The sequence below is a fragment of the Silene latifolia genome, unplaced genomic scaffold (genome assembly GCF_048544455.1).
Source record: "Silene latifolia isolate original U9 population unplaced genomic scaffold, ASM4854445v1 scaffold_547, whole genome shotgun sequence".
In the NCBI taxonomy this organism is placed as follows: Eukaryota; Viridiplantae; Streptophyta; class Magnoliopsida; order Caryophyllales; family Caryophyllaceae; genus Silene; species Silene latifolia.
Window position 1 is genome coordinate 4,087 of NW_027413458.1, and position 22,684 is coordinate 26,770.

Sequence of the window (22,684 nt, forward strand, 5' to 3'; positions counted from 1 at the left end):
TAATTTTGATGTAAACGGGTTTAAACTTAAGTTATGAGTACCACTAATGTAACATGTGACATGTCTGAGTCCAATTACATCTACACTTATTGTTAGGGCTAAGTTTTTTGTTTCCGCCATCATAATGGTGATAGGCTAAGATCAATTTTATGGGCCGCTGTTATTTAAAACTTTATAACAATTAACTAGTCCTGTTATGCGGGTCATTCGGTTAAAAATAAGTAAATAACTACTCTCTTCGTCTCGATTATTTGTTGTCCTTTTACATTTGTGGATGTCTCAGTCAATTGTTGTCTTTCTATTTTAGCATTGAATTTGATGAGCAATTTGATTCTTCACACTCAATTTGATCCACGTGTCATTTTATAATTGGCCCTTCTTCTTTCTTTGGTTTTTGTGCCAAAACCAAAGAACAATAAATGACCGGGACGGAGGGAGTATCTAATACGAAGTACTCCGTATGACTTTTCATTGAAACATCAGATAGTCATTTTGCACTTAATGACCATTTTGACTTGGTTCGACCAAAATCTCAGCGTTTGAAATATCGCTGAAAACTGAATTTGTGAGACTATTATCCATTTTTGGGTTAACTCGGACTCAAGAAAAGGTGTTAAAAAATCGCACGATATCATTGCATACTATATAAAAATGCTTTAAGGATAATCAAAATTCAAAAGCGTAGATGGTTTGAAATTCACAAGTCTAGATGTCTTGAGAATTGAGACATCCAGAAACGTCTTGAGAATTGATGGAAGAACCCATAAATGATTTCTTAAAGCTAATTTTGACGGATTAAGAATAGAAGGCAATAAAGCTGCTTTAGGAATTTTCATAAGAGATCATAAAGGTAATGTCGTTTTGTTTGGAGCAAAAAAGTACGGATCCAATAATATTCTTGTTGCGAAAGCTCTTACTTTAAAAGAAGACATTTTAGCAGTTAAATACGCAGGAATCTCAAAGTTACTTGTGGAGGGTGATAATTTATGTGTTATTAACTCTATACGTAATACTTGGCAAATTTCTTGGAAATTTTTTAGTATTGTCAAAGATTTGAAATTAGACCTTCATTTTTTCGATGAAGTGTGAATTAAACATTACTTTCGTGAAGACAACAAGGTTGTTGGCTTCATGCCTTCTTTTGAACATTCATGTCCAACCCTTTCAAGGTGGTTTGAAAGCCGGTGGCTTCATTTAACTCTCTCATTCGAAAAGATGAGAATATGAGATATGTTAGTCTTATCCTAAAAGATCAATCTAGTTTTTTTATCTTATAAAAAATAAATAAATTGGGAGACTTTGGTGAAATCACAAAATCTCATTACGGCACGTATCCGTCACTTTGGAGTGACGGATACCATTTCCTCTCACAAATGACCCAAATAGAGGAGAGAGGGAAGCACATGAGGGTGCCCCCACCTTGTCCCCCCTATCAGTTTTGTGAGTGACATACCGTCACTTGCTCCGACCCGTCTTCAGCAAGACTAATTGTGGTGAAATTAGATTTGGCCCGAAAACAGGGCACGAAACAGACACAAGTTAGACCAACCGTACATGATTTAATTGGGTCGGATTTTTTGAATTGAAGGGTTTATAAGTCTTTAACCTATGACAGGAACACGAATCCGACCCGATCCGGAGGGTCTCTAAGCCTATTCAGAGAAGAAACCCTCTCAAATTCATACTCTTCAAAAACAATCGTCTGAAATTGCATTGATTCGCAATCCTTGGCGTCTCCCTTTCTCTCGCAAATTCGCAATCCGTTGATTTCACAACAAGGTTTCCCTCTTTCTCAATTTACCCTTTTTCATAATTTTTTATTGTTTTTGTTTCGATTTTAATCAATATTTTATGTTAACCCTAATTGGATTTGTCCATCTAGGCATCTATGGATTATACGCAGTAAATTTGAATAAATGAGACCGTCTTACGGTGTGAGACGGCATACCTACCATCTTACTCAATAATAATTATAATTATTGGTCAATTATATATGATTTTATTATTGTTTATAAACTGATTTAAGTTATAATGTACTCTCCCCGTCCCAATCATTTGTTAACCTTTTATTAAAATACCTATAAAAAAAAAGTAGACAAATGATCGGGACGGAGTAAATTTGAATATTTGTTTGCCAGTGTTGTGCTTTTTGTTATTTAGGTGGTACTGCTCTGAATTTGTGATTGTCTATGATGTACCCTGTGTTTTTCCGGATTCTACAATATACACTCGCTTTTTTTTAAATCATACAAAATGCCCCTAAACTCAATAAATTGTTCTACAAATACCCTAAATGTTTTACAATTTTAAAAATTATATTTGTGCGGTTTTAGTTGAGTACTCATCTAAAATACGCAAAGTAGTCAATATAAACCTTATTTAGTTATCAATGTACAATTTTTATGACAATATTTAACCATTAAAAAACACGAATTTGGATACTTGGGGTATATTAGGAACCAATCTGATAGTTTAGGGCCATATAAAATGTTTCTTCAAAATCGAGGGTATATGGTAGAATTCGGCAAAATACAGGGTACACAGTAGAAAATCCCCCCCCAAAAAAAAGACAAATAATCGGGACGGAGGAAATTTGAATATTTGTTTGCCTGTGCTGTGCTTTTTGTTATTTAGGTGGTACTGCTCTGAATTTGTGATTGTCTATGATGTACCCTGTGTTTTTCCGGATTCTACAATATACCCTCGCTTTTTTTTAAATCATACAAAATGCCCCTAAACTCAATAAATTGTTCTACAAATACCCTAAATGTTTTACAATTTTAAAAATTATATTTGTGCGGTTTTAGTTGAGTACTCATCTAAAATACGCAAAGTAGTCAATATAAACCTTATTTAGTTATCAATGTACAATTTTTATGACAATATTTAACCATTAAAAAACACGAATTTGGATACTTGGGGTATATTAGGAACCAATCTGAGAGTTTAGGGCCATATAAAATGTTTTCTTCAAAATCGAGGGTATATGGTAGAATTCGGCAAAATACGGGGTACACCGTAGAAAATCCCAAAAAAAAAAAAATAGACAAATAATCGGGACATAGGAAATTTGAATATTTGTTTGCCAGTGCTGTGCTTTTTGTTATTTAGGTGGTACTGCTCTGAATTTGTGATTGTCTATAGAGGTGGTGTCATATTTTTATGTATGCTTAATTTCGTCGCCGTCTCCATTTAACTTTGAATTACTTGATTCCAATTGTTCTATCAAATACTCTGGAAACAGATGGTAGGCTATGAACCAGATCTTACCCTAAAGAAAGTATGGGAAAGGAGACATACAGATCCCAATGTTCACAAACGGAGGCCGTTAACCAAACCTTATCATTTACGCAGGGCTAGTCCTTTTGATTATGACGGAGACCTAGTGACACCTTTAGTTCAGGTTTTTAAAGTACACATTTTCAATGACTTTGATGACGGAAAACCATGTGAAATCTACGGCTCCATTCGAGTATTGGAAGGTCTCCGTCCTCGCTTTCTTCTCTATAACCGTGATCTTGAAGATTCCGAGACCATATTAAAAGACGGCAGCTTATCTCTAATCGGCCCTGACCATTATCCCATCATTCCGTCTCTTAGCACAGAATTGGAGTTATGTCTGTATGACAGCATTCGCGGTGTCAAGGTAGTAGAGGAGAAGCTCGATTTGAATCCCATGAATGACGATTCATATGACAGGCTGATCAAACGTCGGGTTGGTGGTCCTCGTGTGTACGCTGATGTATACTACGTGATATTCCAGTTTGCAGCTTATGCCACTTTGCATGTTAAAGTTACCAAAACTGATAACGGCAATAATAATTCTGATGCTGCCTATATTTATGGAAGCATTGTAACTGGGTATGAAAATGTCGGGAGGTATTGCAGTCGCGACTTAGATGTGGAGCATTTGCAAACACGGGTTTTTGACAAGCCGTCTCATCAACCTTTGCGTGTCCAGCTTGGGGAGCCCATCAAGCTGTCTAGAAAAGTGGTGGCCGTGCCAGCGTATTCATCCATTACTATCCAAGTAAATTTGTGGGATTCCAATGGCAAAATTGCCGATGACTGCTTACAATCTCCAGCTTACAAACGTGGTGACGATTTTTTATATTTTCAGACACAATATGCCTGTGTTGAAGTGCGAGTACAGTGGGACCATGCCTTTTTTTATCTTTATGGAGAACGGAAAATGATTCTCTTAAAGGAAAAAGAGCAGAACAATGAGAAAGAGGATATGCAAAAAACGCAGAAGGTGAGCACCATTTATTTATTTATTTATTTATTTATAACCGCTTTCCTTTAGTTACTTTGGAGTTCGGAGTACTATTTTGTGCGCTTCTAAATCCTCAAAACCTGCAGCCTGACCTGACTTGGCATCTTTTATGTACAGGTATTGTATGAGGAGGAACTACTTTACACATCCCCTTTTGACTATAGGTAATCCCTTCCCTTCTTCCTGAGTAGAGAATTGTAATTAATTAGTCACTCCGTCCCAGTGCCTTTAATTTATGTTTTGTTTTCGTGACTTGAGATTTTAAACAAACATAAACAAATGACTGAGTTAGTATGGAAAACATTTTGGTTGCCATGATAATTGTTTTGACTCCAATAATTGGTTTTCTGTTTTACATAAGAATGCAACTGATGAAATATGCGCCTATTGGTTTACAAAATCGGTTTTCTGTTTTGCATATTTTCTTCATTTCCAAGTAATAACATTATCTTGAATTCTATCATCTCTTTTTGTTCACCAGACGCATACCTCGCAGCCCATTGTCTTTTAGAGCAATGAAAGTCGAGATTTTTACGGTATATGTTGATAGAGTAGCTCAAAAGATTTCCGCTTTATGTGGAGCTATCTTAATTGACGATGGAGGCGATAAATTCTCTATATATAATAGAGATGACAGCTACATGGAAGAGTTATCAGATAGCAATTTTGCATCAATAGACTTCAATTTTCATGCCATTCAAAACGATGAGTGGAGTATGTTTCTATATTTGAGAGATCCAATAAAGAATCTTGAAGTCAGCAAAGGTTCTTTTGGTTGGAATGTCGGTAGTCTCGAGGCGTCTCTAACATATCATAACAAGCGCTTGTGCTCAGTTGTTCGAGGTGACGATGGATTTGCAATTGTGCATTATCAAATTTTTAGTGATTCATATGAAGCTTTTGTGACATTGACGTTATTTCGTCGTGATGATACCGACTTTACCGTAAATTTACACGGGAATTTATTTGGTCGTTATAGCGGTCATGATTATTCAACAAGCTACCAAAAGAAATATTATAGGAGTAGGCTGTTTGATCTGCCGAGAAATAAGGCCGTGGAAGTGAAGGCTGGTTCTGAAATTGGCTTGTTAAAATCTATAGTTGCTGTTCCAGGTGATGCGGATTTGATTATCGAAGCAGACCTTAGCGTATGCGGCATTGACGGTGTTGGTGATTCTATATGCGGGTTGGCAGAATTCGAGTTTGATCTCGAGGAACCATATTATGTGACCATTGAAGGAGAACATTATGGCATCGAAATTTGCGCATCTTTTAAAGAGGCTGCCGACTGTACAAGTTGGAATCCGCTTTAGAACAGACCTTTTCTTTTTAAGTCGGAACTTGGAATTTAGGATTTATATCGTAATGGAGGTCGGGTCTGACATTGCGCTGTTGAGTTCCTTACAGATCATCTTTGATTATTGAAGCAAAGCCAAGCCGCGTACAATTGGCATTGACAGTGTCGGTGAACTTATATTACGGTAAATTTAAGATTGATATATATATATATATATGTGTGTAAATTTAAGATTGTATTTGGTCTAAATTAACTCGATCTGATGCTGTATATGATCAATAGGTCTGCTGGAAATGAATTAGATTATCCAGTAGCTAGCTAGTAACACCAACATTGTAACATAAGGAATACGATTTTCAGTTATACGAAAAAGCAAGCGGCTCTTGTCAAACCTTGCAACTATTCTGAAGGTTCCAGAAACCATTTTACGATGGGACTTAATTTATCGATAACCAATTATGTTAGAATAAATAGATAATATATTGTATCATAGTTTTATGTAATTTATTGATTATCGATAATCACAAATTCTTAAAAAAAAGTCTCTCATTAATGTTACTGAGAAACCTCTCTCTTGAGAAGTTATTATTATTATTATTTTATCTTTTTATTTTTAATTAATTTTTAGATTATTTATTTATTCTCTCATTAATATATAGACCGTCTCTCAAGATATATTTATCATAACCATAATTAATGAGACAAAATCCACATGCACACCTAACCAAAGAAACATACATGAAGTCGTTTGGTTACATACGGGAACTTACAATGCCTAGGAAGTGTCATATCACATGATTTTAGAATTCATGTGAATTAGAAAATGTTGTTTGGTTATATATAGGCATTGTAATTCATGTAGGCATTCCCACTTACCTAGGGGGATCTAGGTAAGCAACTTCCTCCATTATGAAGGAATTGGAATTCATGGGAAGTTCCAATTCATGTGAATTGGGGTAACCAAACAACCTACACATTTTGCAATTCACATGAATTAAAGTTCCTGTGTAATTTAGTGGGCAACCAAACGACCCGATAATATCTGACGGCTGAATGCTACAATAATGCTCAAATTTTTATTTGAAAGTGATAATAATGCACAATTTTTTATTTGAAGTGACAATAATTGCTCAATTTTTTAATTGTTAAGTGATAATAATGCTCAATTTTATTAAGAATTGGTAGTTTGTAATGTTGTAATTGTAGGACCTCTTGGACCTTCCTCAGATTCAGAATTTGATTAATTTTTCAATTTGGTTATAGAAAAAGGAGTTGACAAGTATTTAATGTTACACAAATTCTTGTTTTTGTGAAGATATATCCGTCATTTCTTGAGTGAGTTGGATACCATTTTACCTTACAAAGACATCCACTTTTTTCTCTCTCTGCAACACTATTCATGTGGTCCCCTTTCTCCACTAACCCATTTTGTTACCATTTTATCTCACAAAATATCCGCCACAAATGGTAACCCGTCACAAGGGAGACCAATTGTTAATGTTATGTTTTTCACGAGTTAACGGTTTGGTAGTGTGTACATTTCATATAAGACTCACCTATAATAGTATCCTACTCCCTCCATTCAACTCCACTTTACAACTTTCTCTTTTGCGCACTATTCACAAGTGGACATTCAACTACAACTTCAATTTTCTCTCGATACATAAGTGAAAATATATTTATGTGTGATCTTATTTGATTCGTCTTTAAGAGTACATTAAAAATATCTAACTTTTATAATTTTTGCAAATACGTAGCTAATGATATTTATCGCGTAAAAGCTGCGTTGACAAACGTGATAAAGCAAACTTGTAAAGTGAAGTTGAATGGAGGGAGTAGTAGGCAAGGTCATGTTGCCAAAAAAATGTGAATTCCATAAAATATCAAGAATATCTAAATTTATCACAATTGCAATTGCCTTTGGTAAAGATATTAAATTAAAGCTAGTTACCTCGAGTCCTCGACTCATCATATGTTCGATATGATGTAGAGTGTGTCAATGACACCGTGTACATTCCATGACCTTATATTCCGTGTAATCATACAAATAAAATTAATTTGAACATCGGAGATTCAGAATGCAAATTCGATAATGTATGTTTAGTTTCTAATCATGTTAATTACTTAAAAAAAATTCATTAGTTATTCAAGAACATATGAAAAACTTAATTGACCTCAATTTTCCCCTCTTCTTGATTCCTTTCCTTTCTAATGAAGTGGAATACATCAAAAACTCTAATTTTATTTCTAATATAACCCAAGGCAGCGGCTGCAAGTTTCCGCGTCATCCAAAAAAAAAAAAAATTAGACTTCTTAAGTTGGTTTCCAGCAAGAAATTGCATACAAAATCCTGCCTTTCCAACCTTGAACAACCCAATGACCATCTTCATCATAGCTAAACTCATCCCTAAAACTCCTCTTAACCATAGCTCTAGCCCGTCGTAACAAGTCACGGTCCAACGGAACTTGCTCGAACCCTGCCCTTTGGGTACGAACCGTCCATTGTTTATAAGTTTCATGCCTCTCAACCCTCTCAACACCTTCACATGCTATGACATTTAAGGCTTGGTTACCATATAGCTTGCTTTCGAGTAGCATTCTCTCGTTGTCTTCTCGACTCATAGTAGACTCGAACACATCAAACAAAGCCGAGTAATGAAACATCACTTCCTTGAACCGGTTTAAAAAGAAGGGAACACTCGATGTGCTGTTCACCACACCGTGCATGAACATATCAGGATTAATTTTTCTGACCAGCCTTAGGAACGCGTCCCTAGGGCTACTGTCGTCGATACTTTCATCAAACAGGTTGTGAGACCGGTATAAGCAGTTCACGACTAATGGCTCGTTTGGGTTGATTTTAAGATCCTCGAGTTTGATCATTTCCCATGGTTGCGCTATCCCATTGTACTCGAAAGGTACATTGTACTTCTCACAATACTTAGCCAAACACCTTCCGGTTTCTTCAATCCTGTCTGCAGGACGAAACCCACTTAACGGGAAATCAATTCCAGTGACACGAATCTTTGGAGGACCGTTAGGCCGCTTAGAGAGATTCTGAATAATGCACGGCCATTGCAGACCGTAGTAAATCCCAAAGTCGATGATATGAATACTTGACGATTCCATAGCGAGGCTAGCAATCGTCTTATTAGTCGTGTAATACGACATTATCTTATAAGGAACAGATCCAACAAACGCCCTGTTCGCTTTTAAAACCTCACAAGGCGGAATATTCTCGTTTGCACGAGTTATTTCCGACCCTTTCCCTTCTAATCTAGCTTCTAACCCATTAGCAAGGTAATGTGCAACTCTTTGCAGAAAATCCCCATACGGAGAGGAATTTCATCGAATTTGCTTGACAAATCATATGCACCATCAAGTCCACTCGCTACACATTGTGCACAGCGTTAACAATGATCTCAAATCCGCTACTTGCCCTTTACCACCTCTTTTCTTAACCACTCGCTACACATTCAGCCGACTTACTCTTACCACGAGCGCAATGGCCGGCTTACTCCGTCCCTCGGGACATAACAAAGACATCACCATACTGCTCAATTTTCTCACACCAGTCACTAGACACTGCAGACTGTTTACTAACCCTCTCATCATCATGATCTCCTTCATTATTTTCATTATTTTCCCTCGCTCTCGTCTTCCCACTCGTGTTTCCCTCCCCAATATCCTGATGCCCTATGAAATTCGGGCAGTCGGGTGACAAAAACCCGAATTCAGGAACTGAATTTTGCAAAAGGGTATTTGAATACACATTCATATCACCCTGAATTTGCCCATTTTGCAGTAAACCAAACTCATTATTGATCACAGACTGATCAAAATCCCAACTGTCATTCAAGCAAAACCCGAAAGATGGTTCGACATTAGTGACATTTGCAGGAACTGTACAACTCCCAGTATTATAATTTTCATCAACAAATGTCAACCCAACATCATTAACATCATTAACAACATTATTCTGATAAATTATACTTTGTAGGAACTATTTGTGGGATGGATCATCTGAATACCTTAGAACCCTTAAAGTGAGCTGGGAGAAAGTTTGTTCCCCTAAAAGTAAAGGAGGTTTAGGAATAAGAGATAGCTTATCCTGGAATCATGCTGCTATTGGAAAGCTTGTTTGGTGGATTTACACTAAACCTGATAGCTTATGGGTGAAATGGGATAACAACATATACATAAAAGGGACTCCTTGGGATCAATATACTCCTAAATCTGATACTAGCTGGTATTGGAGGACCATCTGCAAGGTGAAGGAGAAGTATAGCACATGTTACAGTAATGGTCGGTGGCTTGCTCAACCCACTGGCTATACTATGTCCAGTGGTTACCATTGGATCAGGAAGAAACAACCTCAAGTCCCTTGGAATTTCTACATTTGGAATTCCTGGTGCCTTCCCAAGCATCAGTTCATCAATTGGTTTATTGTTCGTGAAACCTTATTGTTAAAGGATAAACTCTTTTTTTTTTGCATCAGTCCTGATTCCCTGTGTCTACTTTGTGGGACTGCTACTGAAACTCATCAACATGTGTTCCAGCATTGTCAGTACACTCAGCTGCTACTTGCAAGACTGGCGACTAAGATGCATATGAATTTGCCTCAGACCAATATTCTTCATTGGATCCACAACAAACCATGGTCTAAGACTCGCAAGAAGGTTACTAATGCTCTGATTCAAGCTTTGTATTATGCTGTTTGGTTACAACGGAATAGAGTTAGAATGGAACACTCACTTGTTCGTCCTGAAATTGTGTTGATACAAGTCCTTAGTCTTATGCGAATACAATCTATGTACTGGATGAAAAACTGTATATCGAGTAGAGATGAGTTTTGGATTAAGTCTATATTTAATTAGACTAATTTAAAACCATCAAAAATTGATCCTTGTGGTAGTTTGTAATAGCTTGTTTTGTGCTTAATGAGAAGTTCTAACCTTTCATCAAAAAAAAAATAATATGAGAAAGGAAGGCCTTGTCAATTTGTGAATAATAATTTTTGTTTTAATTAATTCAACAACAATTATGGAGTAGAGTTGTCCTTGTGACACATAGCCGGCCGAAGAAAATGCAAAAGGCAATGCTGCCTTAATAAAGTAGACAACACTGTTATATTTCGGTTTGCCCTAATAAGGAAAGGAAAAATTACTCCTGCTTTTTTACTCTTTTTCACTGTTTTTACATAAGTCTCTTATGTAATATGGATTCCATTTTATGATTTTCAAATTTTCGAGAAAAAAAAGGGTTGGTGAAAAAGAAACAAAAAATAATGGTATCGCAATATGGTGTACTCTCTCGGATCCGTCCCGGTCATTTGTTAACCTCATCATACTACAAATTTCATTTTTATTTACAACTGCACTGCTACTGTAGTGTTAATGTTATAGTTAAAAGACAAAGTTAAACGCATAAAACCTCATACCTTCACTCATAAACCCTCCCATCCCATTATTACGTACTTACTATCAATTATCAATGCCATTTAGCTCTTCGAATTGAAACTTTGTTTTTATTCTTCTACCAAGTTTGATACTTACTAAACCCTCCTATCCAATTATTATTACTATCAATGCCGTTTAGCTCTTCGAATTGAAATTTTGTTTTATTTTATACTTCTACCAAGTTTGATACTTACTAAAGCTACAAACTTTCATCCGGATCTACCATTTTATTCTTCTTCTTAAACTTGTAAAGGTACAAACTTTCATGATATATGTTTTCATTCTTCATTGTTATGATTTTGGTTGGGTTCGATCTAATGTTCTTAAACTTGTAAAGTTACAAACTTTTATGATTCTTTCTTTTTAACTTTTTAATGTCAATCAACTTTATATATATTAGTTTTAATACCCGTAAAATTCACGGGACTTGACGTTGAACATGTTATGTTAGCTCAGATTTGCGATTGTATAGGGTCATGAGATTAAAAGGTTCTCGTAAGAAAAATGTTTTTGTTAATCAGTACGTATATTGCCATAATTTATTGATGAAATATATTTATGTTATGTTTATAGCCACAATACTAAAATTTTCCATAAATATTGCTATGTTTATTAGTGTTTTGCCACGATTATTGTTATTATTGTTGTTGTTTTCTCAATTTTTTTTCCTTTTTATTATACTCTTTCCGCTTAGGTTATTTATTTACCTTTTATTATATAGTATGCAATGATATCGTAATACCTCCAATTCTATAGTTTGTGAGCATTATAATAAAGTTTGTGAGTTTTGTTTTAAAGTTTCTGAGTTTTATTGTGAAGTTTTTGAGTTTATTCATTTAAACATTAAGCTCTAAAAAATTACAATAAAACTCAAAAACAATACATATAAGTTTGTTAAATTTGACTTTTGACGAAAAAAAAAAATTAAAATTTAACTTATAAACTTTAATATGCTAAAAAAAGTACACATATGCTCAAAAACAAATAAAGTTTGAGGCAATAAGCTCAAAAAAATACATATATGCTCAAAAAACAAAAAAAAATTAGAGGTAGTACATCGATGTATGTTCCTTTTTCTCGACAAAATCCACTTGCACACCTAACCAAAGAAACATACAGAATATCTGACGGCTGAAAGCTACAATAATGCTCAAATTTTTATTTGAAAGTGATAATAATGCACAATTTTTTATTTGAAGTGACAATAATTGCTCAATTTTTTAATTGTAAGTGATAATAATGCTCAATTTTATTAAGAATTGGTAGTTTGTAATGTTGTAATTGTAGGACCTCTTGGACCTTCCTCAGATTCAGAATTTGATTAATTTTTCAGCTTTAATTGTAGTTAATTAATATGTGACGTTGTGGTTAAAGAAAAAGGAGTTGACAAGTATTTAATGTTATGTTTTTCACGAGTTAACGGTTTGGTAGTGTGTCCATTTCATACAAGACTCACCGATAATACTATCCTAGTCGTAGGCAAGGTCATGTTGCCAAAAAATGTGAATTCAATAAAATATCAAGAATATCAAAAAAATTTATCGTAATTGCAATTGCCTTTGGTAAAGAAATTAAATTAAAGCTATGTTACCTCGAGTCCTCGACTCATCATATGTTCGGTATGATGTAGTGTGTCAGTGAGAGACCCGTGTACATTCCACGACCTTATATTCCGTACAAATAATTCTATTCAGCAAAATCGAAGAAATAAAATGAATTTGAACATCGGAGATTCAAAATGCAAATTCAATCATGTATGTTTAGTTTCTAATCATGTTAATTACATTAAAAAAAAATCTCATTTATTTAAGAACATATGAAAAACTTAATTGACCTCAATTTTCTCCTCTTCATGATTCCTTTCATTTCTAATGAATTAACTCTAAAGAAGTGGAATACATCAAACTCTAATTTTATTTCTAATATAACCAAAGGTGGCGGCTGCAAGTTCCCGCGTCATCCAAAAAAAAAAAAAATTAGACTTCCTAAGTAGGTTTCCAGCAAGAAATTGCATACAAAATCCTGCCTTTCCATCCCTGAACAACCCAATGACCATCTTCATCATAGCTAAACTCATCCCTAAAACTCCTCTTAACCATAGCTCTAGCCCGTCGTAACAAGTCACGGTCCAACGGAACTTGCTCGAACCCTGCCCTTTGGGTACGAACCGTCCATTGTTTATAAGTTTCATGCCTCTCAACCCTCTCAACACCTTCACATGCTATGACATTTAAGGCTTGGTTACCATATAGCTTGCTTTCGAGTAGCATTCTCTCGCTGTCTTCTCGACTCATTGTAGACTCGAACACATCAAACAAAGCCGAGTAATGAAACATGACTTCCTTGAACCGGTTTAAAAAGAAGGGAACACTCGATGTGCTGTTCACCACACCGTGCATGAACATATTAGGATTAATTTTTCTGACCAGCCTTAGGAATGCATCCCTAGGGCTACTGTCGTCGATACTCTCATCAAACAGGTTGTGAGACCGGTATAAGCAGTTCACGACTAATGGCTCGTTTGGGTTGATTTTAAGATCCTCGAGTTTAATCATTTCCCATGGTTGCGCTATCCCATTGTACTCGAAAGGTACATTGTATTTCTCACAGTACTTAGCTAAACACCTTCCGGTTTCTTCAATCCTTTCTGCAGGACGAAACCCACTTAACGGGAAATCAATTCCAGTGACACGAATCTTTGGAGGACCATTAGGCCGCTTGGAGAGATTCTGAATAATGCAAGGCCATTGCAGACCGTAGTAAATCCCAAAGTCGATGATATGAATACTAGACGATTCCATAGCTAGGCTTGCAATCGTCTTATTAGTCGTGTAATACGACATTATCTTATAAGGAACAGATCCTACAAACGCCCTGTTCGCTTTTAAAACCTCACAAGGCGGAATATTCTCGTTTGCACGAGTTATTTCCGACCCTTTTCCTTCTAATCGGGCTTCTAGCCCGTTAGCAAGGTAATGTGCAACTCTCTGCAGAAAATCCCCATACGGAGAGGAATTCTGTCGAATTTGCTTCAGCAAATCATAAGCACCAATCAAGTCCACTCGCGCTACACATTGTGCACAGCGCGTTAACAATGATCTCAAATCCGCTACCTGTCCTTTACCACCTCTCTTCTTAACTACTTTAGACGAATTCGTACCATCTGAATTCTGAGACTTACTCTTACCACAAAGCGCAGCCGGTTTACTCCGTCCCTCAGGACATAACAGTACATCACCATACTGCTCAATTTTCTCACACCAGTCACTAGACACTGCAGACTGCTTACTAACCCTACCATCATCATGATCTCCTTCATTATTTTCATTATTTTCCCTCGCTCTCGTCTTCCCACTCGTGTTTCCCTCACCAATATCCTGATGCCCTATGAAATTCGGGCAGTCGGGTGGCAAAAACCCGAATTCAGGAACTGAATTTTGCAAAAGGGTATTTGAATACACATTCATATCACCCTGTAACCCGTTTTGCAGTAAACCAGACTCAAAATTCCAACTGTCATTTGGGCAAAACCCGAAAGACGGTTCGACATTAATGACATTTGCAGGAACTGTACAACTCCCAGTATTATAATTTTCATCAACAAATGTTAACCCAACATCATTAACATCATTAACAACATTATTCTGAGAAATTATACTGTCAGTAGCATTAAAATTAACATTATAAGAAGAAATTGCAGGAAGCTCACCAAGAACAAGAGCAGCATCTAAAGATTTATTATATGAAACTTGTGCAGTCATATAATCATGAAGAGTAATACCAGGTCTATCTTCTGAATCATTTTCTCTAAGAAGATTTGTTATGTAATTGAAACATGTATCAGGAATTTCAGGAACTTCAGTAAAATTAATAGCATCATAATTATTTTCTGCAGGGTTTGAGTTTCTGAACTGATATGGGACTATATGACAGCATTCATCAAAAGATTGTTGTTGTTGTTGTTGTTGAAATGATGAAAAGTTTGTAAATTGATTGCAGTATGTAAATGGGTCATGATTTTGTTGATCATTTGCAAAATTTGTGTACATTTCAGGGTTATTTCCATACAAATTCATTGTAAAACTGATGAAAAAATGAAGAAAAAACAGGAAAAAATTAATGAGATGTGTTTTGTTTAGTTTTTTCTTATTTTGGTGTGGGAATTATAGGTTTATGATGATGAAAAAAAGGAATAAAAAAAGGTAGGAAATGATGGGAAGAAAGTGAAAGATTTAAACTTTGGTATATAATGATAATATATGATGGACCTTTGGGAATCATATGAGAGTGTTATAGGGATGGAATAAATAAGAGATTGAATTATTAAAGTATGAGCAATGTTACGGACGGTCTCTTTGCGGTTTTTCGATCATTTTTTATTACAAATCGATGAAATAATGTATATGTCAGCTAGTTCAGTTGGTAAAGTTATGAGATGGGTATTCATGACCCGAGTTTATATCCCGTCAATGCTGAAATAGTATTGTAGCCATTTATATTAAGCCACGTTCTTTTCAGCTTAATTTCAGCTCACTTCAGTTCAGCTTAGCTTAATTCAGTTCACTTTAGTTCAGCGTAGCTTATTCAACTCTATTCATCTCATCAAATTTCAATTCAATTCAGCTTCATTCTATTCACTTCAACTCATTTCTGTTCAGTTTAGCTCTATTCTACTCACTTAAGCAAAGTGTTACGGGAATATGTCTTATATTTGTCTGTAAGAGGAGAACGTTGGAGATAAGACCCGAAAAAGAATTTGTAAAAGATCATTAATTTTGTGAATTAAAATAAAGATTGGATGTTTAGACAGGTGGAAAGATCATAATAAATCTAGGGATTTGATGCTTGAATGCTTAATGTAGTAGAGAATTGTATGAAGAAGACACAAGATGTCAGATATACTCATCTGATCTGAGGAGCTCAAAGTGTAGAACAAGTTGACCTCATCTGATCTGAGAAGTTCAATTTGAATTGTTTAAAACTCGATCTATCAGATCGGGATTAGCAGGGACGGTCGAATTTAAAATTTCGTATGTTTTATTAGGCATTTACGTTGTCGCATTATATTCTACATAGATGTCAATTAGCTTAGTTGGTAAAATCACGAGTGGTTGTACTCATGATCTGAGTTCAAAACCCGGTGGCATCAAAATCGCCCTTGTGACTCCCTTTACACCATAAAATCAAATCGATCCAATTTGAAACTGATCTGAGATGCATGATGTTACCTGATATTGACGTATGACTTAATAGTTTATTTTTTTTATGAGAGGTGTATGACTTGATAGTTGAGACAAATTAGCTTAATAATAGTCCAAATAAGATTGGATGGAGATTTATTTAACTATATTAATTTAAAAATAAAATAAGTGCATCTAAAATTAGTTTTAATATATGATATATATCAAGTATGTTGATAACCTGACTTGATAATGACTAAACTTAGATTAAACTTGACTTGTACTATTTAATGATGATCCCATATGAATCGGACATAACGAGAATCCGATAAATCTTAACCGTGACATGATCTTACCGTTCAACCCGACCTATAAACCGATATGAATGACCTTGTCACCTTGGCCACGGAGATAACTTCAAATATGAATTGAGTGTTGAGTGCTAAGTTTATGATTTTGACATTTTGACTTGGTCAGTTTAGTTAGAGCTATATACTTTCGTTTTCGGATAAGTGCTTGAATTTGGATTTTGGATACATCATACACGCCATACACAAAGGTTCTCGTAACTATAGCTCCGTTTCTTGGCCCTATTTGTGGTGATGACTGAGATCCAACTATTATAATTATTCCTATTAATCACCTGCTTCTGAATCAGTCTAGTGCTCCTACTTTCAGAAACCCGCACCGCATTTCATTGTGAGACATTCAACATAGCGAATAATATTTTAATCATTTTACATTAATTTTATTTCATAATAGGATGATATGGTGTATTTGCATAGGAGGCTAAGTAAGATGTATAAGATCAAAATGATCAATCAAAAACACGTGACACAATTACCAAAAACAAAATGTCGAGGGGTCCTATTATTGCATCAAAACACTAGACACCCTCGTTCACTGAATTAAGCAGATTGTCCAAGTGATTACCGAAATTTTTGTTTCACCATCTATCACATTGTTCATCACTTTGTCTTGCCGGTTATCAGGAGACCACAAAATCTTTTTTACGTAAATCGTGGTTTTTAGTGTCGACAACAGTGAGTAAATCTCATTACTATGAATGATTTCGAAGTGGTAATCGACTGGCTAGGAAGTTTGCTTCATTTTTATGGGTAAATATTGAGCATTGAATTTCCTAATTAGGTAATGAAGCGAGCAACCAGCACACGGACTCACTTGGTTTCGTGTCAAATATTTAAGGTTATGAGAAGATACATTTGGTATATTATAATGAAATAATAAATGAAATTTTATTAAAAAAAAAAATTATGATGGAGATGTATTATTTAAAAGTTTGTTTATTTGTTTTTTTTTTTTAATACAATTTGAAGGTGAAATTATAAAATTATAGACAAAGGATTATGAAATTATCCAATTTGATGATAAAAGTACCTATTATTCTATTTGTTGGATAGGTAATAATTCTCCATGTTTTAATATAAGAGCATTTATATCATGCAAGTATATGCAACCATAATAAACAATGGATAGGTAATAATCCCTATATAAATTTTTAGAAAATATCATCCTAAAATCACCAGATCGACAAACAAGACTAAAGCATACTCGTATGAAGTATGTACACACTCGTGATGGAACTATGGAAGGAATGACTATGAAAAGTTGTCTATTATTCCTCTATCTAAGATGTAGGGAACAACTGTACATATCTAATTGGGTCGAGGTTTGGATGAAAGGATCATAACCTGAAACATGATTATATGTGATACGAACACGAATCTGCAAAGAATGAACATGCACTTGGCAATATCCCTTTTGTTTAACAAACCCCACATAACTTAATGCCATAGGAACCAAAACATTGGACCATTTTGCAAAGTATAAAAAAATAGACCCCATATTATTAAAGCCATTGGACTACAAGTCTAGGAATGGGCGAAACGTGGAGTCCATTATTCACTAATGTCGAAAGTGACCTTAACGTTGACTCTTTCTTGACCAAATTTAAACTCTATTGACTCAATTTCACTGAAAAAACATGCATCGGATGTAGTATCTCAATTTTATTTAATTTTAAGTATGTATGTATGTTTTCTGAACTTATTACCGTAAACATATTTGTTTATGAGCATATCTGTATTTTTTCTAAGTTTATTAAAGTTTATATTACCTTAAACTTTATTTGTTTTTGAGCATCTCTGTATTTTTTCCGAGTTTATTAAAGTTTATATGTTAGATTTTAATTTTTTTCCGTCAAAACTCAAATTTAACTAAACTTATATGTAATGTTTTTGAATTTTATAATAATTTTTTGAGCTTAATGTTTAAGTAAATGAACTCAGAAACTTTATTATAATGCTCAAAAACTATATATATAACTGGTAGTAGTACATCAGATGCCTCAAATTGAAGTTTATAATACATGTTTTTCGGGATGCTAAAGTCCCAGAACAAAAATGTCGGTAAATCACACGGATGATTCCAAAGGTGAGACAAAGGGGCCTCACGAAATTTGAGCAGCAACAGAGGACACTTGATACTGCCGGTGTAAGATAAACTAGTTTAGGACTTAAATAAGATACTCGTTGAAATTGGTTTAATACTTATTATTTGGTCCTGAAATTGAATAGGGTAACTCCTTAAACGACTCTAGACACGTGGTAGAAAAACAGGGAGAAAATTAATACGACTCGGAACAGCCTCTTGAACGACTCAAATTGAAGTATATAATACTCCCTCAGTACCAAACCAAAGGTAACGTAGACCGTGTATTATATTATACACTTCAATTTCAGCCGTTCGGGAGGTCGTACCGGACCCTGTTTCTTTTTCTCCCTGTTTTTCAATCACGCGTCCGAGCGCATTTCAGGAATTAACCTGTTCGATTTCAGCCTCAAATAACGAGCATTAATAGATTTTTCACGATTATCCGAGATTCGACGAATGCTGGTTTATGGCATACCGGCACTCCCAGATGTATTCCGTTGGTACTCGAATTTTGCGTGGCCGCTTTATCTGACCCGATGAACTTTCTATGTGATTTCCGGAGAATTTTGTTATAGGACCCTGGAATCCCGAAAAACCGTGTATATACACTTCAATTTGAGCCGTTCGGGAGGTCGTACCGGACCCTGTTTCTTTTTCTCCCTGTTTTTCAATTACGCGTCCGAGCTCATTTCAGAAGTTAACCTATTCGATTTCAGCCTCAAATAACGAGCATTAATAGATTTTTCACGATTATCCGAGGTTCGACGAATGCTGGTTTATGGCATACCGGCACCCCCAAATGTCTTCCGTTTGGTATTGAAATTTTGCGTTGCCGCTTTATCTGGCCCGTGAAACTTTCTATGTGATTTCCGGAGAATTTTGTTCCGGGACCCTGAAATCTCGAAAAACCGTGTATTACACTCTTCAATTTCAACCGTTCGGAAGGTCGTACCGGACCCTGTTTCTTTTTCTCCCTATTTTTCAATCACGCATCCGAGCTCATTTCAGGAATTAACCTGTTCGATTTCAGCCTCAAATAACGAGCTTTAACACATTTTTCACGATAATCCGAGTTTCGAATCATTTGGTTTGCACACCAAGCACCCCCAAATGTCTTCCGTTGGTGCTCAAACTTTGCGTGGCCGCTTTATCTAACCTAAGGAACTTTCTATGTGATTTCCGGAGAATTTTGTTCCGTGACCCCGGAATCCCGAAAAACCGTGTATTATACACTTCAATTTCAAATTGTTCGGAAGGTCGATCGGACCCTCGTTTCTTTTTCTCCTCGTTTTTCAATCACGCGTCGAGCTCATTTCGTAAAATTAACCTGTTCGATTTTGACCTCAAATAACGAGCTTTAACACATTTTTCACGATAATCCGAGTTTGGCGAATCTTTGGTTTGTCAGGCACACCAAGCACCCCAAATGTCTTCCGTTGGTGCTCAAACTTTGCATGGCCGCTTTATCTGACCCGAGGAACTTTCAATGTGATTTCGGAGAATTTTTAGGGACCCTAATCCCGAAAAACCGTGTATTTATACACTTCAACTTCAGCCGTTCGGAAGGTCGTACCGGACCCTGTTTCTTTTTCTCCCTGTTTTTCAATCACGCGTCCGAGTTTATTTCAGAAATTAACCCGTTCGATTTCAGCCTCAAATAACGAGCTTTAACACATTTTTCACGATAATCCGAATTTTATTTAATCTTTGGTTTAGGCACACCGGCACCCCCAAATGTTTTCCGCTGGAGCTCAAACTTTGCGTGGCCGCTTTATCTGACCCGAGGAACTTTCTATGTGTTTTCCGGAGAATTTTGTTCCGAGGCCCCGGAATCCCGAAAAACCGTGTATTTATACACTTCAATTTCAGCCGTTCGGAAGGTCGTATCGGACCCTGTTTCTTTTTCTCCCTGTTTTTCAATCACGCGTCCGAGCTCATTTCAGGAATTAACATGTTCGATTTCAGCCTCAAATAACGAGCTTTAACACATTTTTCACGATAATCCGAGTTTTGGCGAATACTGGTTTGTGGCACACCGGCACCCCCAAATGTCTTCCGTTGGTGCTCAAACTTTGCGTGGCTGCTTTATCTGACCCGAAGAACTTTCTATGTGATTTCCGGAGAATTTTGTTCCGGGACCCAGGAATCCCGAAAAACTGTTTATTATACACGTCAATTTCAGCCGTTCGGAAAGTCGTACCGGACCCTGTTTCTTTGTATCCCTGTTTTTCAATCACGCGTCCGAGCTCATTTCAGGAATTAACCTGTTCGATTTCAGCCTCAAATAACGAGCTTTAACACATTTTTCACGATAATCCGAGTTTCGTTGAATGCTGGTTTGTGGCACACCGACACCCCCAAATGTCTTCCGTTGGTGATCAAACATTGCGTGGCCGCTTTATCTCACCCGAGGAAATTTCTATGTTATTTCCGGAGAATTTTGTTGCGGGACGCCGAATCCCAAAAACCGTGTATTTATACACTTCAATTTTCACCGTTCGGAAGGTCAGACGGACCCTCGTTTCTTTTTCTCCCTGTTTTTCAATCACGCGTCCGAGCTCATTTGAGAAATTAACCTGTTCGATTTCAGCCTCAAATAACGAGCTTTAACACATTTTTCACGAGTTTCGGTGAATGCTGGTTTGTGGCACACCAAGCACCCCCAAATGTCTTCCGTTGGTGCTCAAACTTTGCGTGGCCGCTTTATCGACCCGAGGAACTTTCTATGTGATTTTCGGAGAATTTTGTTCGGGACCCAGTGAATCCCGAAAACCGTTTATTATACACGTCAATTTCAGCCGTTCGGAAAGTAAATAGGACCCGTTTCTTTGTATCCCTGTTTTTCAATCACGCGTCCAAGCTCATTTCAGGAATTAACCTGTTCGATTTCAGCCTCAAATAACGAGCTTTAACACATTTTTCACGATAATCCGAGTTTCGTTGAATGCTGGTTTGTGGCACACCGACACCCCCAAATTTCTTCCGTTGGTGATCAAACATTGCGTGGCCGCTTTATCTCACCCGAGGAAATTTCTATGTTATTTCCGGAGAATTTTGTTGCGGGACGCCGGAATCCCGAAAAACCGTGTATTTATACACTTCAATTTCAGCCGTTCGGAAGGTCGTACCGGACCCTGTTTCTTTTTCTCCCTGTTTTTCAATCACGCGTCCGAGCTCATTTGAGAAATTAACCTGTTCGATTTCAGCCTCAAATAACGAGCTTTAACACATTTTTCACGAGTTTCGGTGAATGCTGGTTTGTGGCACACCGGCACCCCCAAATGTCTTCCGTTGGTGCTCAAACTTTGCGTGGCCGCTTTATCTGACCAGAGGAACTTTCTATGTGATTTCCGAAGAATTTTGTTCCAAGACCCCGGAATCCCGAAAAACCGTGTATTATACATTGAATTTCAGCCGTTCGGAAGGTCGTACCGGACCCTGTTTCTTTTTCTCCATGTTTTTCAATCACGCGTCCGAGCTCATTTAAGAAATTAACCTGTTCGATATCAGCCTCAAATAACGAGCTTTAACACATTTTTCACGATAATCCGAGTTTCGGCGAATGCTGGTTTATGGCACACCGGCACCCCCAAATGTCTTCCGTTGGTGCTCAAACTTTGCGTGGCCGCTTTATCAGACCCGAGGAACTTTCTATGTGATTTCCGGAGAATTTTGTTCCGGGACCGGAATCCCGAAAAACCGTGTATTTTTACACTTCAATTTCAAATGTTCGGGAGGTCGTAAACGGACCCGTTTCTTTTTCTCCCCGTTTTTCAATAACGCGTCCGAGCTCATTTCAGGAATCAACCTGTTCGATTTGACCTCAAATAACGAGCTTTAACACATTTTTACGATAATCCGAGTTTTGGCGAATCTTTGGTTTCGGCACACCGGCACCCCCAAATGTCTTCCGTTGGTGCTCAAACTTTGCGTGGCCGCTTTATATGACCCGAGGAACTTTCTATATGATTTCCGGAGAATTTTGTTCCGGGACCCCGGAATCCCGAAAAACCGTGTA

At 36.5% G+C, this 22,684-nt stretch overlaps 2 protein-coding genes and 1 pseudogene across 3 annotated transcripts; 1 reads left to right on the forward strand and 2 right to left on the reverse strand.

Moving 5' to 3' along the window:
- The first annotated feature begins 1,627 nt into the window (after positions 1 to 1,627).
- Positions 1,628 to 5,964, forward strand: LOC141639697 (uncharacterized). Of its 2 annotated transcripts, none has more exons than XM_074448757.1 (4): positions 1,628 to 1,779; positions 3,245 to 4,255; positions 4,394 to 4,440; positions 4,758 to 5,964. In XM_074448757.1, the coding sequence occupies exons 2-4, from the start codon at positions 3,245 to 3,247 to the stop codon at positions 5,587 to 5,589; spliced, it is 1,890 nt and encodes a 629-aa protein (XP_074304858.1). In that variant the 5' UTR covers positions 1,628 to 1,779; the 3' UTR covers positions 5,590 to 5,964. The 2 variants fall into 2 exon arrangements, with proteins under 2 accessions (XP_074304858.1, XP_074304859.1); XM_074448758.1 differs by having other exon boundaries at positions 1,633 to 1,779; positions 3,355 to 4,255.
- A 1,922-nt stretch (positions 5,965 to 7,886) lies between these two features.
- LOC141639696 (scarecrow-like protein 30) lies at positions 7,887 to 10,000 on the reverse strand (annotated as a pseudogene).
- A 2,846-nt stretch (positions 10,001 to 12,846) lies between these two features.
- LOC141639698 (scarecrow-like protein 30) lies at positions 12,847 to 15,274 on the reverse strand. The gene has a single exon (XM_074448759.1). It carries the CDS (start codon positions 15,106 to 15,108, stop codon positions 13,018 to 13,020), a length of 2,091 nt encoding a protein of 696 aa, XP_074304860.1. The 5' UTR covers positions 15,109 to 15,274; the 3' UTR covers positions 12,847 to 13,017.
- Positions 15,275 to 22,684: the final 7,410 nt, after the last annotated feature.

Excerpts from the sequence above, each read along its gene's own strand:
- LOC141639697 (XM_074448757.1), top strand. The coding sequence starts at position 3,245 with ATGGTAGGCTATGAACCAGATCTTACCCTAAAGAAAGTATGGGAAAGG. Across the intron at positions 4,256-4,393 it reads ATATGCAAAAAACGCAGAAG|GTATTGTATGAGGAGGAACT; the intron begins GTGAGCACCATT and ends TTTTATGTACAG. Across the intron at positions 4,441-4,757 it reads ACATCCCCTTTTGACTATAG|ACGCATACCTCGCAGCCCAT; the intron begins GTAATCCCTTCC and ends TTTGTTCACCAG.
- LOC141639698 (XM_074448759.1), bottom strand. The coding sequence starts at position 15,108 with ATGAATTTGTATGGAAATAACCCTGAAATGTACACAAATTTTGCAAAT.